The sequence below is a fragment of the Heterocephalus glaber genome, unplaced genomic scaffold (assembly GCF_053883595.1).
Source record: "Heterocephalus glaber isolate CG9 unplaced genomic scaffold, H.glaber_assembly_v1.0 deba00001773, whole genome shotgun sequence".
In the NCBI taxonomy this organism is placed as follows: Eukaryota; Metazoa; Chordata; class Mammalia; order Rodentia; family Bathyergidae; genus Heterocephalus; species Heterocephalus glaber.
The window spans coordinates 8,804,469-8,817,416 of NW_028258463.1; the positions used below are offsets into that span (position 1 = coordinate 8,804,469).

Genomic DNA, 12,948 nt, shown 5'->3' on the forward strand with positions numbered 1-12,948 from the left:
AGTGACAGACCCCCAGCCCAGGCTTCAGCCGGGACACGGGGCAGCCTTGGGGACGCTCAGAACCTGCTGCACAGTGGCGCAGTTTCTTAGGGCCCACGCAGGAGATCAGGGCCGCTGTACTCCTTTAACGTGGAGTGTGTGTGCCTGTGCACTAAAGCACGGAGATGGGAACTGTGTTCATGTTACCACTTCAGAAGTCCTCAGGCTGCTACTCTACAAAGATGGGGGACACAATCAGACCCCTCATGGTTTGGGTGCGGGTCCCTGGTGCTATGGTTTATATCTAAAGTTCCTCAAGAACCTAAGGCGCTCACAGGCGGGGCTTGCTGCTAGGACTCTTGGCCTGGCGCGAAGGGCGTGGCCTGGGCTCCTCTTCCGGCTCCGCCCCCCTCCCCCGCTTCCGGCCGTCCTGCCCTGAGCCGCTTCCCTCCTTCATGCCCCTGCGCTGTGCTGTCCCGCCTCGGGCCCCCGGCTGAATCTTGCCCCGAAATAAACCTTTCCTTCCTTAAGTTGTCGGTGTCGGGTATTTCTGCCCCAGCAACAAGAAAGTGACTTAAGACAAATGGCTTTCTGGTTGTGTGAAAGCTGGCTTTGTCACCCGCAGGTGCAGGGCGTGCCCAGGGCCACCTCACCGATGGTCGTGTGTGCGACTCACTGCGCCCTCTTCGGCGTCCTCCTTCCTGGGGGGCTGTCAGGGTCCCCACCCGCCCCACTCTCCCGGCCCTCAAGGGTGAAGAACGAGGCAGCAGAGGACGGGAAGGAGATCCAGGAGAGGAAAGAGAAACAAGTTTTATTAAAGCCCCAAACACTCGGCTAGAAAAACCGAAAAGGAAGGAGAGAGCGGGGAGGTGGGGAGAAGAAAAAAGGACGTTGAAAAAGAGACAGAAAACACAGCAACCCTTTTCCATTTAGAAATTGTCAAGTTACACCGACAGAGGTCACAGAACATCCACAGAAGCCGTCACTGCTACACCAACACGGTCCCTACGGGGTGGATGGGGCGGGGCGGAGCCGAGCCTGGCCCGGGCCCTGGGGTCCGGGAACGGCGTCAGCATCGCGGCGGGGCGGGAGAGGGGCCCCATGCGAGGACGCGGCGGGCGGGCGGCTCGGCCCCGGAGTTTCTGGCAAGCACACACGGGCGGAGAGCAGCGAGCGCATGCAGCTGGGGCGCGGACGTGCGGCGGGCTTGGGGGCCGGCGGGGCGGGCCGGCAAAGGGAGCCAGGCGGGCCGGGCGGGGTGATGGGGCGCACACGCGCACACGCATGCACACGCACTCTGGGTCTGCACCAGCACACAGGTGCACCGCGCACATTGCCGCAGGCAGGTCACACGCACCTCTAACCACGCGCTTGTGGTCCCCACGTGACGACTCTCTGGAAGCCAGGCACGTCCGCACACACACAACACGTGTTCGCACGCGCAGAGCTCCCCCCACAGGCACACGCAGGCAGGCACACGCCAGTGCCCTCGCAGCTCACACGCGCCTTCGGGCTCACGTCTCCCCTCCCCCACACACGACAGGCCATGCCTGTGCACGCACACCTCATGCGTTTGCACGCACAGCTGAGCGGCCTCGTGCCGGTGCACACCCGCACACACCCAGACTGCACACAGTCCCAAGCAAGTACCTCCCAGCCCATTCGTGCTCAGGAACTAAAGCGAGAAAAATGCGGGTCCCCCTAGACTCTACTGGGGTGGTGGGGTGGGGTGGGCCCCTCCATCTGCCCCACTTGGATGGACGCCCCCTCCCCCACAAGGGACATCAACTCAGGACAATGACAGCGGGGTGCGGTCAGGTCAAAGGGCTGAGGTGCTGGGGCTAGCAGAGTAGCAAGCAGAGTAATGGAGCGGAGGGAGGAGGGGGCACCACTCCCCCCTCCCCTCCCAGGCCCGGATCCCTGTACCCCGGACCTAACCAGCGCCTCCCCGACCAGAGCCAGCCCCGCCTCTGCTGTCCCCAGGCCCCGCCCTGCCGCGACAGCGGCCAGGGAAGAGGGCCGTGGGTTCCTTTTTTTTTTCTTTTTTAAATATTTATATATATTTATATTACGTATATTATATATATATAATATGTAAATATATTTTTAAAACAATATAAAATGTTAAGACACTTCACTTAAATGTAAAGAGTTGCCTGCAATTAAAAGTAATTGCATCATTTATGAGGTCCTTTTTTTTTTTCCTATTTTCTAGGTTTTTTTGTGTTTTGTTTTTTTTTCCGGGAGGGATTTTTTTTTTTTTTCCTCTTCTTTTGTTATTTTTCAAAAAGGCTCGCTTGCCTTGGTACAAAAATGGTCAGAAGCTAGAAAACAAGGATGAACCAACAAAAACAGAAACCAAAAATAATCCCAAAGGAATGAAGAAACATAGCCCAGTTCCCTCCCTCCCCAACCCCCAGCAGGCCCCCAGGGACACCGGCTTTGTCCCCTTCCATGGCTCCTCTTTTCTGTGCTTATGGGGGACAATCCCCACGTCCCCTACCTGTGCTTCCTCTTCCTTTGTGCTCCAAATGGGAAACCTGTCCTCTGGGGACGCCACTCCCTCCTCCTCCTCCCTGTCTCCCTGCTGGGCCCTCTCTGCACCCCTGGGGACCCCAGGACTGGAGACCCAAAGCCTCCTTTCCCTCCCTCCTCCAGGCTTCAGGACCCACAAACATCTCATCAGTAGTCACCAGATCCCCACGTCGCACCCCGTCCCTGAAAGCTCTCAAGTCACAAAAAAGATGTTGAAGGCCAGTTTGTCCCCACCTGTGGGGTCAGAGCTGTCCTCACTGTCCTTCAAAACCACCGGCTAGGCTCCCCATCTCCCTCCCACCCTCAGGGCTCCAGACCTAGTCCCTTGGCCCTTCCCTGTCACCCACCCACACGCATTAAGTTAATGGCATTTAAAGTGCTAAATCAGGAAACTAAAAGTACCAAATGCACCTTCCCAGGCTGCCCTCTCCCGAGGCAGTGGCCCAGTGGCAGGCTGTCCCCACGGCCACCCTCCATGCCAGTGTCCCCAGTCCCTCCTTCTCTGCTACCACCCGCAGCTCCTCCCCACAAGCCAGCGGCTCCCCAGGGACACATGGCCTGGGCACCATGGCCACACACCCAGCCTGGGGCCGCTCAGACTCAGCCTCTGTCCCTCTGTGGTCCCCGCTGGTCCTTCTGGCCTGCAGCTGGACTGGACACGACAGGAAGGAGCAGAGTAGCAGCAGCGTTCAGTCTTGTCCCAGCTCAGACGGGGAGTGGGGCGTCTCCAGGACCAGGGTCACCCTCATCCCATGGTCCAGCCGGAAGCTGGGGTGGGCCCGTGTCCTCTGCTCCTCCGGGAAGGGATGACAGAGAAGGGGGAGGGGTCTCTTGTCGCTCCAAGTCTCCGTGGCTCAGAGTTTGTTTGGAGTTTTCTCAGGAGTGAGGGGAACGGGGGGATGGGTACAGGGCAGGTCGGGGGCTGCAGGATGGACTTGGGGGGAAGAGCGTGAGAGAGAGAAGGGGCAGACGATGACAGGAAGAGGCCGCTGGGAATAGGAGGTCAAGGGGAGGTGGTGTGTTTGGTTTTTAGTTAAACTATTCTGCTCTTTACAAAAAGATAATGAAAAGTAAATCATTAAAAAAAAAACCAAAAACACCAACAAGGGGGGATGAGAATAGAAGACTGAGAAGGCCCACAGGGTGGGGACCCTCAAGGGTCTAGCGGAGAGGGTGGGGTACGGGAGATGAAGGGAAGCGGACTAGGAAGAGATGGCAGGAGGAAGGAGGGGACGGGCTGGGGGGATGTGAGGGGCTTCTGGAAGGCTCTAGAAGGAGATGGAAGAATTCCTTGCCCCAAAGGAAGTCAATACGGGAATGGAGGTTCTGGAAGCCGAGGGCTTTTCTGACACTGGGCTCGAGGTCTCATTCGACCCGCTCATCTCTTTAGATGGTTTAGTGGCCTGGAATAGAAACAGGGGTCCGGGTCAGAGACGGCGGAGGTGGCCTGTGTGCCGGGCCCCAGCTGAAGCGTGAGGAATAGAAAACCTCCAAGATCCAAGAGGAGACACTGGAGGGGCATCGGGAGAGAGCTGAGCCCTGACTTGGGGGTGTAGGAAGGGGGGCTTGGCAGGGGCAGAAGAAGAGGGAAGGGGTGGGGTGGTCCACGGTTACTGATAGGAGAGAGAGAAGGTGGAAGAGAGACACCACAGAGGACGAGAGAGACCGAGCCCAGGACAGGTGGGAGGACAGGGGCAGGGGTGGGGAGGAGAAGAAGTGAAAGTTAGCGGCTGTAGCAGGGGACTGGCAGCGGGCTCGGCAGCCCAGCCCCGCCAGGGTCCCCTTTGGCCTCCGAGATGCTAAGATGCTGAGGAGGGGCCTCTGGTGGAACAGGGTGCCCTTTCCGGAGGGACCCCAGCCCACTTCCGGGGGAGAAGCACGCTCCGAACCTAGCTGCCAGGAAAGCCACCCAGGTCCCTGAGCAGTCCCCTGTGGAAGAGGGAGGCCACTTCCTTAGGGTCCCTCACTCCCAGCCCGCTCCCCTCCCAAAGACCCGTCTCTATCCTGGTTCAGGATGTGTGTTCTCTGGAGCTGTGGTCCCCAAGGTGTGCTTTGAGAGGTATCTGGGTCATCTTCAAGGGACAATGTCTGGCATGCATCGCATTTGCAGATTCCTGGCCCCAGCAAATGTGACTCTGCTGTGGGTCCAGGATGTGCAGGTGAAGCAGGTGCCCTGAGATTCTGACCCACCCAGTAAGACTCTGTCTCAAAAGTAATACTAACAGGGCCGAGGATTTAGCTCAGTGGTTCCGACGCCTGCCTCGCAAGCGCAAGGTCCCGTGTTCAATCCCCTGTACCAAAAATAATAATAATAATAATACTAACAGGGCTGGGGATTTAGCTCAGTGGTTCCACCGCCTGCCTCAAAAGCATAAGGTCCGGAGTTTGATCCCCAGTACCAAAACCAAAACCAAAACCTAACAATAAAAGGGCCGGGGATTTATCTCAGTGTTTCACTGCTTGCTGTGCAAGCCCAAGGACCCGAGTTCAATCCCTGGTACCAAAAAACAAAATAATAATAACAATAAAAGGGCCGGAGATTTAGCTCAGTGGTTCTTCCACCTGTCTCGAAAGCACAGGGACCCGAGTTTGATCCCTGGTACCAAAAAAAAAAAAAAAAAGAACAACTAGATGCACAACTGCCAGTTATGGATGCACCCGGGCTTCGCCACACTGCAGTCTGCAGCCTGTGCTGCCCCTCCAGGTTTTCCAGCCCCTCCTCTACTGTGGTTGCTTATCTGCTACTCAAAGGTTCCAAGACTGCAGCCACAGGACCCACTGATTCACCCATCCTTTGTCCCCCCTCATGGGCCCAAACTCATCCGGAGGCAACTGAGTGTCCTTACCCTGCGGTCCCCCACCGGGCTCAGTCCCGCCCTCCGCATCAAATGTCCTCCCCCAAGCGGGGTGGATGGGAGGAATCTCAGAGCAGCTGCCTTCTCCCCAGCCTCTGCACTTCTCTGCTGTCCCCAGGCGAGGTGTCACTCCCTCCCGCCTGTCCTCTGTTCTCAACCAATCTTTCCACTTCAAAGTTTCTTCTGTTCTTTCCCTTTAGCATTTTTCAAGGGGCTTGGTCTATTCCACGCTTTGGTCTTTGGAACCCGTGCCTTTTGGCTTGTGCCTCCACACGTGGGTGAGGTGTCCTCAGGAAGGTGGCAGAGTCCTCCTTCCCCCCACAGCCAGGGCCAGGCCTTCTGTAGCGCCAAACCCAAGGCCCTGGACCAAAGCTTCAGGCCCAGTGACCCCCTCCTGGGCTGCCTGGCCTTCTAAGCTGCCGCCTCTGAAGATTCCCTTCCTTCGGTTTTACCCTCGGATCCTCTCCCGTGGGTCTCAATTTTTTTCTTTTGGTACCAGGGATCAAACTCAGGACCTTGTACTTGCAAGGCAGGCAGCGGAACCACTGAGCTAAATCCCCGGCCCCCGTGGGTCTCCAGTTTGTCTGGAGAACTTGGTCCCATCTGGCACAAGGGTCAAAGGTCCCAGCTGCTCAGCATTCTGCTTTCCAGGATCATCCTCAGCCCCACACCCCTGCCTGGTGCAGGGGGATTCCAACCGGACGTGGATCACCTCCCCTACAGAGCCTGAGTCTGGGCCACTCCCAGTGCCACCCAGGACCAGCAGGAGGGGCCGAGCCCATGCCCCTTGGCCTCCACCCTGGAAAGTCACAGCCTCTGTGAGTCCTGTTTGTTGGGGTGGCCCCTCCGTACTGGGGCCCCCAAAGGAGACCTGCAAGTTTCTTATGGTCACAGAGGTGGGGTGTCTGTGGCTTCCATGCCCTTGATCCCCATACCCCTAAGGATCTGGCTCCCTCGCCGGGGGATCCCGAGCACAGATTTCAGGGGCCCTCACTCCATCATTTCCTTTTCAGAGCTCCGTGGTTTCAAAGCCCCTCCCTGGACCTGGCATGGGTGACCTCAGCCCCGCTGGGGTTTTCCTCCCCACTGCTCGTGTGAGGGGAGAAAGAGCCCAGAGAGAGTGGAGAACTTGGATGAGTTCTGGGCTGGTGGTGCTGTGTCCTAGCCCAGCTGATCTAGGGGTGGGCAGAAGGCACACACTGAGGGCATGGGGTGGGAGTGAGAACAACAGAGAACCAGGCGGCCAGGAAGAGCCCTGGCCACCTTGAGAAGGGATTCAGATTAGGATCTGGCGTGGCTTTCAGCTGCTGGGTGAAAGATCAAAATCTGCATTTTCCTCCTGGTGGCTCCCATCTGCAATCCCAGCACTCTGGGAGGCTGAGGCAGGAGGATCACAATTTTGAGCCCAGCCTGGATAATTTAGTGAGAACTTGTCTCAAAAGAGCAAAAGGGTTGGGGATGCAAAGGCCCTAGTTCAATCCTCAATACTGAAAAACAACAACGAACTGCATTCTGCAAAGTTCCTACAGGTCTTAGAAGACGGGCTGGAGGTGACAGCAGTCGCAGGGTGACTATGCATCTATGTTTTGTTCTTTCTTTTCCCCCAGTACTGGGCTGGGACCCAGGCCCTCATGCCTGTCAGGCTGGGGCCGAAGAGAGCATGGCGCAGGAGCTGATGGCCTCGGAGGTGGACGGGCGGGGTGCTGAGCAAGGCGGATCTAGACAGCCCGCAGGGGTGTGTGGGTGTCTACGTGGCCATGGGGCACAGAGGCGAGGGCGAGGCGGCAGAAGGGACAGCTGGCCACAGGGCAGGACACTGGGGAGCAGGGGCTGCGGCGCGCGTGTAGGGGGGGCTGTCAAGGCCCTGCTCCTCGTCTGTCTCCCCGCCTGTCCCAGGGTCACCCTAAGGCCTCAGAGTAGCAAGTGTGAAGGAGATACGTGTGCCTGGGACAGGCGAACGCCCCACAAGGCCAGCTGCTCTTTTGGCAGAGGGGACCTGCTGGACAAGACGGGGACACTCATGCACGGGGATGGGAGGGAGGATCGCTGGGGTCTGGGAGGAAGTGGATGGCAGAGGAGGGGCTTTGGAGGCCCCTGATGCCACACACTGCTGAGTCCCTTTCCACATGGAACTGAGCCCTGTCTAGAAAGAGGGGACTGAGCCTGCTCTCCCCGGGCCTGTCTCTGAGCCTGGAGCTTTGTGGAAGTCAGGGCAACAGGGACCCTCTACCATGCCCTCCCGGGCTGGGGGCCAAATCACCCCCAACCCAGCCCCTTGCCTAGATTGTGGGACCCTCAGAAATCCAGGCTTTGGCACTTTGAGGGGTGGGGAAGCCCGAGAGGGCGGAAGGTCAGCGTCAGGGTCAGGACCTTAGAAGGGCCCAGATTCTGGGGCTGGTGAGGTCCTGGACCCGTCCATCCCCTCCTCCAGGATGATGGGCAAGCCCCCCAACAGTGTTTCCTGCAGGGGTGGGACCTGGCTGAGAACTTTATTTTGCAGTACTGGGGATTGAACTGGGGGCCTTTGCTCTGAGCTACACCCTCTGCTCCGTTTTGCTTCTTATTCTGAGACAAGGCCTAGCTAAGTCGCTAGTGACCCAGACTGGGTGAACTTCCAATGCTCCTGCCTCAGGCTCCCAGAGTGCTGGGATCACAGCTGAGCATCACCATACCTGGCTGAGGGCTCCTGTTCTAAGCCAGATCCAACAAGTGCCACTAGAGGAGGCAGTCCCAGGGCTCGGGGGGGAGGGCAGTGGTCACTGGTCACGGGGACAGCAAGCCAGACCTCACCTGCTGCTGGGCCTGGATCCTCATGTACTCTGCCCGCTGCTTGCCGTGTTTGCCTTTGTCCGGGCTGCCCGCCTGGCCCTGGGCCGTCTTCAGCCTGGAGGCCCCGGGGGTCACCACCTTCATGGGCGGCACGCCACTGCCACCACTCTGCAAAGAAAGAAACTGGGTTGGAGCAGAGGCTCAAGGGGATCAAGACACAAGGGGGGTCTGAGCTGGGGTCTGGGGGGGGCCAGTACACCACAGGACAGCCTCTGAGCCCCAGCACCCTGGCAGCTTCCGGGGTGACAAGGGTGCCCCCGCCAGCCCATTTCCCTAGCCCCATGCCTGTTCCTGTGCCTGGGCTAGAGGGTCTTGAGGGGCAGCCTCAGGCCCACCCTGTCCTCCTTATGGGGAGCAGGTGAGGTGTCCACAGAGGTAGGCAAGGCTGGTTGGTTTTTTTTTGGTACCGGGGATCAAACTCAGGACCTTGCGTTTTCGAGGCGGCGGTGGAACCACTGAGCTAAATCCCCAGGCCTGGTTGTTTTATTTTTTTTTGTTTTTCCATACTGAGGATTGAACCAGGGCCTTCGAACTGAGCTTCATTCCTCCCACTCCACCCAAACCCACCCCACTCCTTTTAAAACTGTGACTAAGTTGCCCTCCAAGTTTGGAGGTTCCCACCTCAGTCTCCTTGTGTGCTGGGATTCCAGGCACATACCACCACGCCCAGCGAAGCCTGGCTCTTTGAATCCCCTCAGGTACCAGGCCTGCCCAGAGGGGCTCTGGGGACCCAGAGCCATGAACAGAGAAATGAGAGACAGAGAGAGTCCGAGACAGGAGGAGGGGGGCGAGGGGCCAGAGGAGGAGAGAACTTTATTTGCGGGTTTACAGGTACAGAGCAGAGAGGGAGAGGGCCCCCGCCGGGTTCCTGCCAGGCTGGGAGGGCTGACTCCTGGGTGAGCCGGCTTCCCAGCCTTCCCAGGGGCTCTGCCCGAGAGCCCCAGCCTGGCCGCAGGCTCCCTCGAGGGTGGGGAGAGGGGAGAGATGGCCGGCGCCCCTGCAACCCAGACTCCCTCCGCTCTGAAGGCCCAGAGACTTTGACCGCAGGACAGTGAGGGGGGACAGGAGAGGCAGCCACCTGGGGTCTGGGGAGTGGGGTGGAGGGGGCATTGGGGAGCCCTACAGTGGTGGGGGCTGCACCCAGCTCGCTCAGAGTGGCCTCCAGCTCCAGCAGAGTCTGCTCCAGGCTGTCCCTCCGTGCTTCGCAGTGGGTTTGCCCCCCGTAGCCCCCAGGGGTCTCCTGCGTGGGCCTCTCGGCGGTGGTGGGCTCCTGAGTCCCAGCCGGGGCTGGTGCCCAAGAACAGGTGGCTCCAGCCAGTCTCTTCCCAGCTCCCCTGTCCTTCCTGGGCCCAGTGGCTGTGGCCACCAGCTCTGGCAGGGCCTGGGGGGCGCCGACCAGGGTCCGGGGTCTTGGCGTGGGAGCTGGGCAGGGGCCTGGAGCCTCACTCTCTGCCTCAAGCGAGGAGGGGCCACACTCTGTCAGGATGATCCGGGGAATGCAGAAGGCCTGGGAGGGAAAGGAAGGCAGGGAGGTGAGGCCTGTGAACCAAGCTCCGAGCTGGGGTGTGGGTGACAGGCAGGGAAACTGAGGCAGGGAGGGTCCTCACTGGGCTTAGCCAGTAAGGTAGAGGGGAAGTGGGGACTAGAACTCAGGTCTCTTCCACCCCATCCATGCCCTGCTAGTTCCCGGTGACAATGGCCTCGTTCAGAGGAGCAAGGTACACACTTGCCTATCATGCCCACGTCAAACCTGGGAGTGGGTCTCAGGACCCCCAAGTCTGTTCAGTGGGACAGTGACATGGTGTGGGTGCAGAATAGAGACCATCTGGGTACCACGCAGGGTGCGATGCCCCTACACGTGGGCTATCTGCGGACTACACTCAACAGCGGAGACTCCAGCCCTGCCTGGCATGGGGTGGGCGTGGCACCTGACCAGAGTGAATCCTGGTCTAATTCTGTGTACCAGGCTGTGCCGGATGCTCTTCCACGAGCTACATCCCCAGCCCTTTTAACTTTTTTTATTTTAAGCACAAGGTCTTCCGGTGTTGCCCAGGCTGGCCTCGAACTTGATGATTCTCCCGCCTCAGCCTCCCCAGGAGCTGGGACGACAGGCATACGCCACAGCACCTGGCCAGCTCGTCTTTAATGCTTACTGCATCCCATGGAATGACTGTCCTTCTTGCTGTCCCCACTGTCTATGTGAGGGCCTGAGGGTGGGAGCTGTCATGGGATTCACCCACCATCACCAACCTGTAGCTCCCTAGTGGCAGAGCCAGGGTTTGAACCCAGACAGTCTGACTCCAAGCCCAGAGCTCCTTCCACTGAAAGGAGCCAGGGAGGGCTGCACGGGGGCAGTGGGGACCTCGGCCACCCTCCCAGGCCACCCACCCAGCCCTGCCTCCTGCTTACCTGGAAGTGGGGTGCAGAAGGGGAAGGCAGGGGGCAATGCCATGCTTGCCCAGCTCCACTGCCCGATGGCACCACAGGATGCAGACAGTCAGCCAGGCCCAAAGGCCAGGGAAGGGGCCTTGCCCGCCAGGACCCTTGAGACACTCCCCAGAGCCAGCCAGGGCAGGAGCCAGGTGCTGAGAGCACAGCCAGCCAGGAGGTGCCCCTTCCACACTGCGGGTCCCCAGCCCCACCCAGCAGAGAGCTCCACCCACCACCTGATGCCTGCCCGCCCCCCTGCCAGGGACCAAAGTGAGGGGACTCGAGCCAGGCCAGGATTCAGGCAGAGTTCCCTGTGCCAGGCGGAACTTCACGCGAGAGGCGAGTGTGCCAGTCCCGGAGCAGGGAGGAGGAGAGATCAGTCCCGCCCCTGGCCCCATCCTCCTCCCTCGAACACACGGTTCAGAGGGTGCAGACAGCAGCTCTGCCCCTAACTCCCAAGAAAGAATAAGGAGGAAGGAAGTGCAGCAGGACAGCAGGGAGTCAGAGGGAGGAAGAACTTCCAGTGCTGAGGCGGAACCAGCAGCCGAGGAGAGGCCTGGTTTCTCCCGTTCCTTGCTCCTGTCTGGGTGAGAGGGGCAGTGCTGGGAGGCTGGAGAGCTGCCGGGGTGCTGTTCCGGTCCCCAGGGAGAGGCACACATTGCAGTGGGGAAGCAGAGCCCCTCCCTTGGCACAGCTCGGAGCAGGGCATGGGAGGGACTAAGCAAACGCTCAGAACAAAGCCAGAGTTTTTAATTATTCTGTTTTTTGTGCTCCTGGGAATTGAACCCAGGCTACCACTGAGCCACATTCCCAGTCCTTTGTAAAAAACTTTTTGTTGAGACAAGGTCTCACTAAGCTGCCCAGGCTGGGCTTCAACTTGTGATTCTCCTTCCTCAGCCTCCTGTGTAGCTCAGATTACAGGCCTGTGCCACCATGCCTAGCTCAAAGTCAGAGGTTTGTTTTTGTTTTTTTGGTACCGAGGATCGAACTCGGGACCTTTTGCCTGCAAGGCAGGCATCGGAACCGCTGAGCTAAATCCCCAGCCCCTTGTTTTTGTATTTTTGAGACAAAGTCTCACTATGTACTCTAGGCTGGCCTTAAACTCACTCTAGCCCAGGCTGGCAGTGAATTCAAAGTGATTCTCCTGCCTCAGCCTCCTAAGTAGCTGGATTTACAGCCATGCACCACCATGCCTGGTTTAAAGTCAGATTTTGGACTAGACTCTAAGTCATTTTGTGAGTAAGATCCAAACTCCAATCATGGCCCCACCACTTGGGCCTTAGGCCAGACCTAAACCAGGCTGTAGACAGGAAGGGTGCTCAGGCCTCCCCCAGAGGACTAGAACCAGGCCTGCAAGAGAATGCAGACTGGGGGTCACCAGATACCCCGGCTGCTGGAGTCCCTCGGGGGCCACAGGGCCAGCCCAGCTCTGTGCCATCCTTGGTGTGGGGGTGGTGGGAGGTCGCGTGACCAGGTGGCAGCAGGTTAGCGTGAAAGGCGGACAGGCAGGTGTAGAGGCACAGGCAGAGAGCCGTGAGAGGTGGGTCGCCCGTTACCTTCCATGTAGGGCCCAGGGCTGAGCCCCCGGGGGGCCCCAGGTCCTGGGGGGACACCAAGGTGGGGATCGGCTGGCGGCAGGGTGTGGGGGGGAGGGAGGAGACTGAGCTTCTCTCAAACACCTGGGGAGCAGAAGGTGGGCAGGTTTGGAGCAGGGGACCCCAGGGAGGAGGGTGGTGGCCAATGACAGAGGAGGGTGGCCGGGAACGGCACAGGCCCCTCACCATGGCCACCAGCCCGCTCTGCCCTGGCTCTGTCTCCTCGTCCCAGCAGTCCAGGGCTCCAGGGACTTGGGGACAGGGGCTGCGGACACTTGGGTTGGGGGGTCTCCTACAGCAGCTGAGGCTGGGTGGCCCGCGGGACAGCCCGGGGAGGCCTCAGGACATCCGGGTAACAGGGCCTCGCCCCTCTCACTGCCTCAGCCTCCCGGATGCCAAGGAGTGGGGCTGTCAGGCTGCAGTGGGTCTGGGGCACTTGGGGAGGCTCGGGAACTACAATAAACCCCGAGGGACATGAGGGACAGCGGAGGCAGCAGGAAGGATGGGGGTCCGGAAGCGGCCGAGCCCCGACCCACCTCCAGCTCGGCGATGATGCGGTCCTCCTCGTCCTCATCCTTGATGGCGGAGGCCATGATGGGGGGCGTGGAGGCGGGGCGGGCCACCTCGGACACGGCCCGGCGCAGCTTCACCTGGGGCTTCTGCACCTCCAGCTCCTCAGACTCCGCCTTCTGCAAAGGCCAGGCCACCCTCAGAGCAGGCCCCCT

At 59.6% G+C, this 12,948-nt stretch overlaps 1 protein-coding gene across 17 annotated transcripts in view; it reads right to left on the reverse strand.

The window, feature by feature from the left end:
- Nucleotides 1-764: 764 nt before the first annotated feature.
- Nucleotides 765-12,948, reverse strand: part of Srcin1 (SRC kinase signaling inhibitor 1) — a 59,592-nt gene continuing 47,408 nt past the window's right edge. For 7 of the 17 annotated variants that reach the window (XM_087202338.1, XM_087202333.1, XM_087202332.1 and 4 more), the window contains 3 exons: nucleotides 12,760-12,912; nucleotides 12,185-12,307; nucleotides 8,323-9,705 (listed from right to left, as the gene is read on the reverse strand). In XM_087202338.1, the coding sequence (XP_087058464.1) occupies nucleotides 8,893-9,705; nucleotides 12,185-12,307; nucleotides 12,760-12,912 (1,089 nt within the window). In that variant the 3' untranslated portion in view covers nucleotides 8,323-8,892. The other 10 variants (XM_087202341.1, XM_087202340.1, XM_004859548.4 and 7 more) reach the window with 6 other exon arrangements.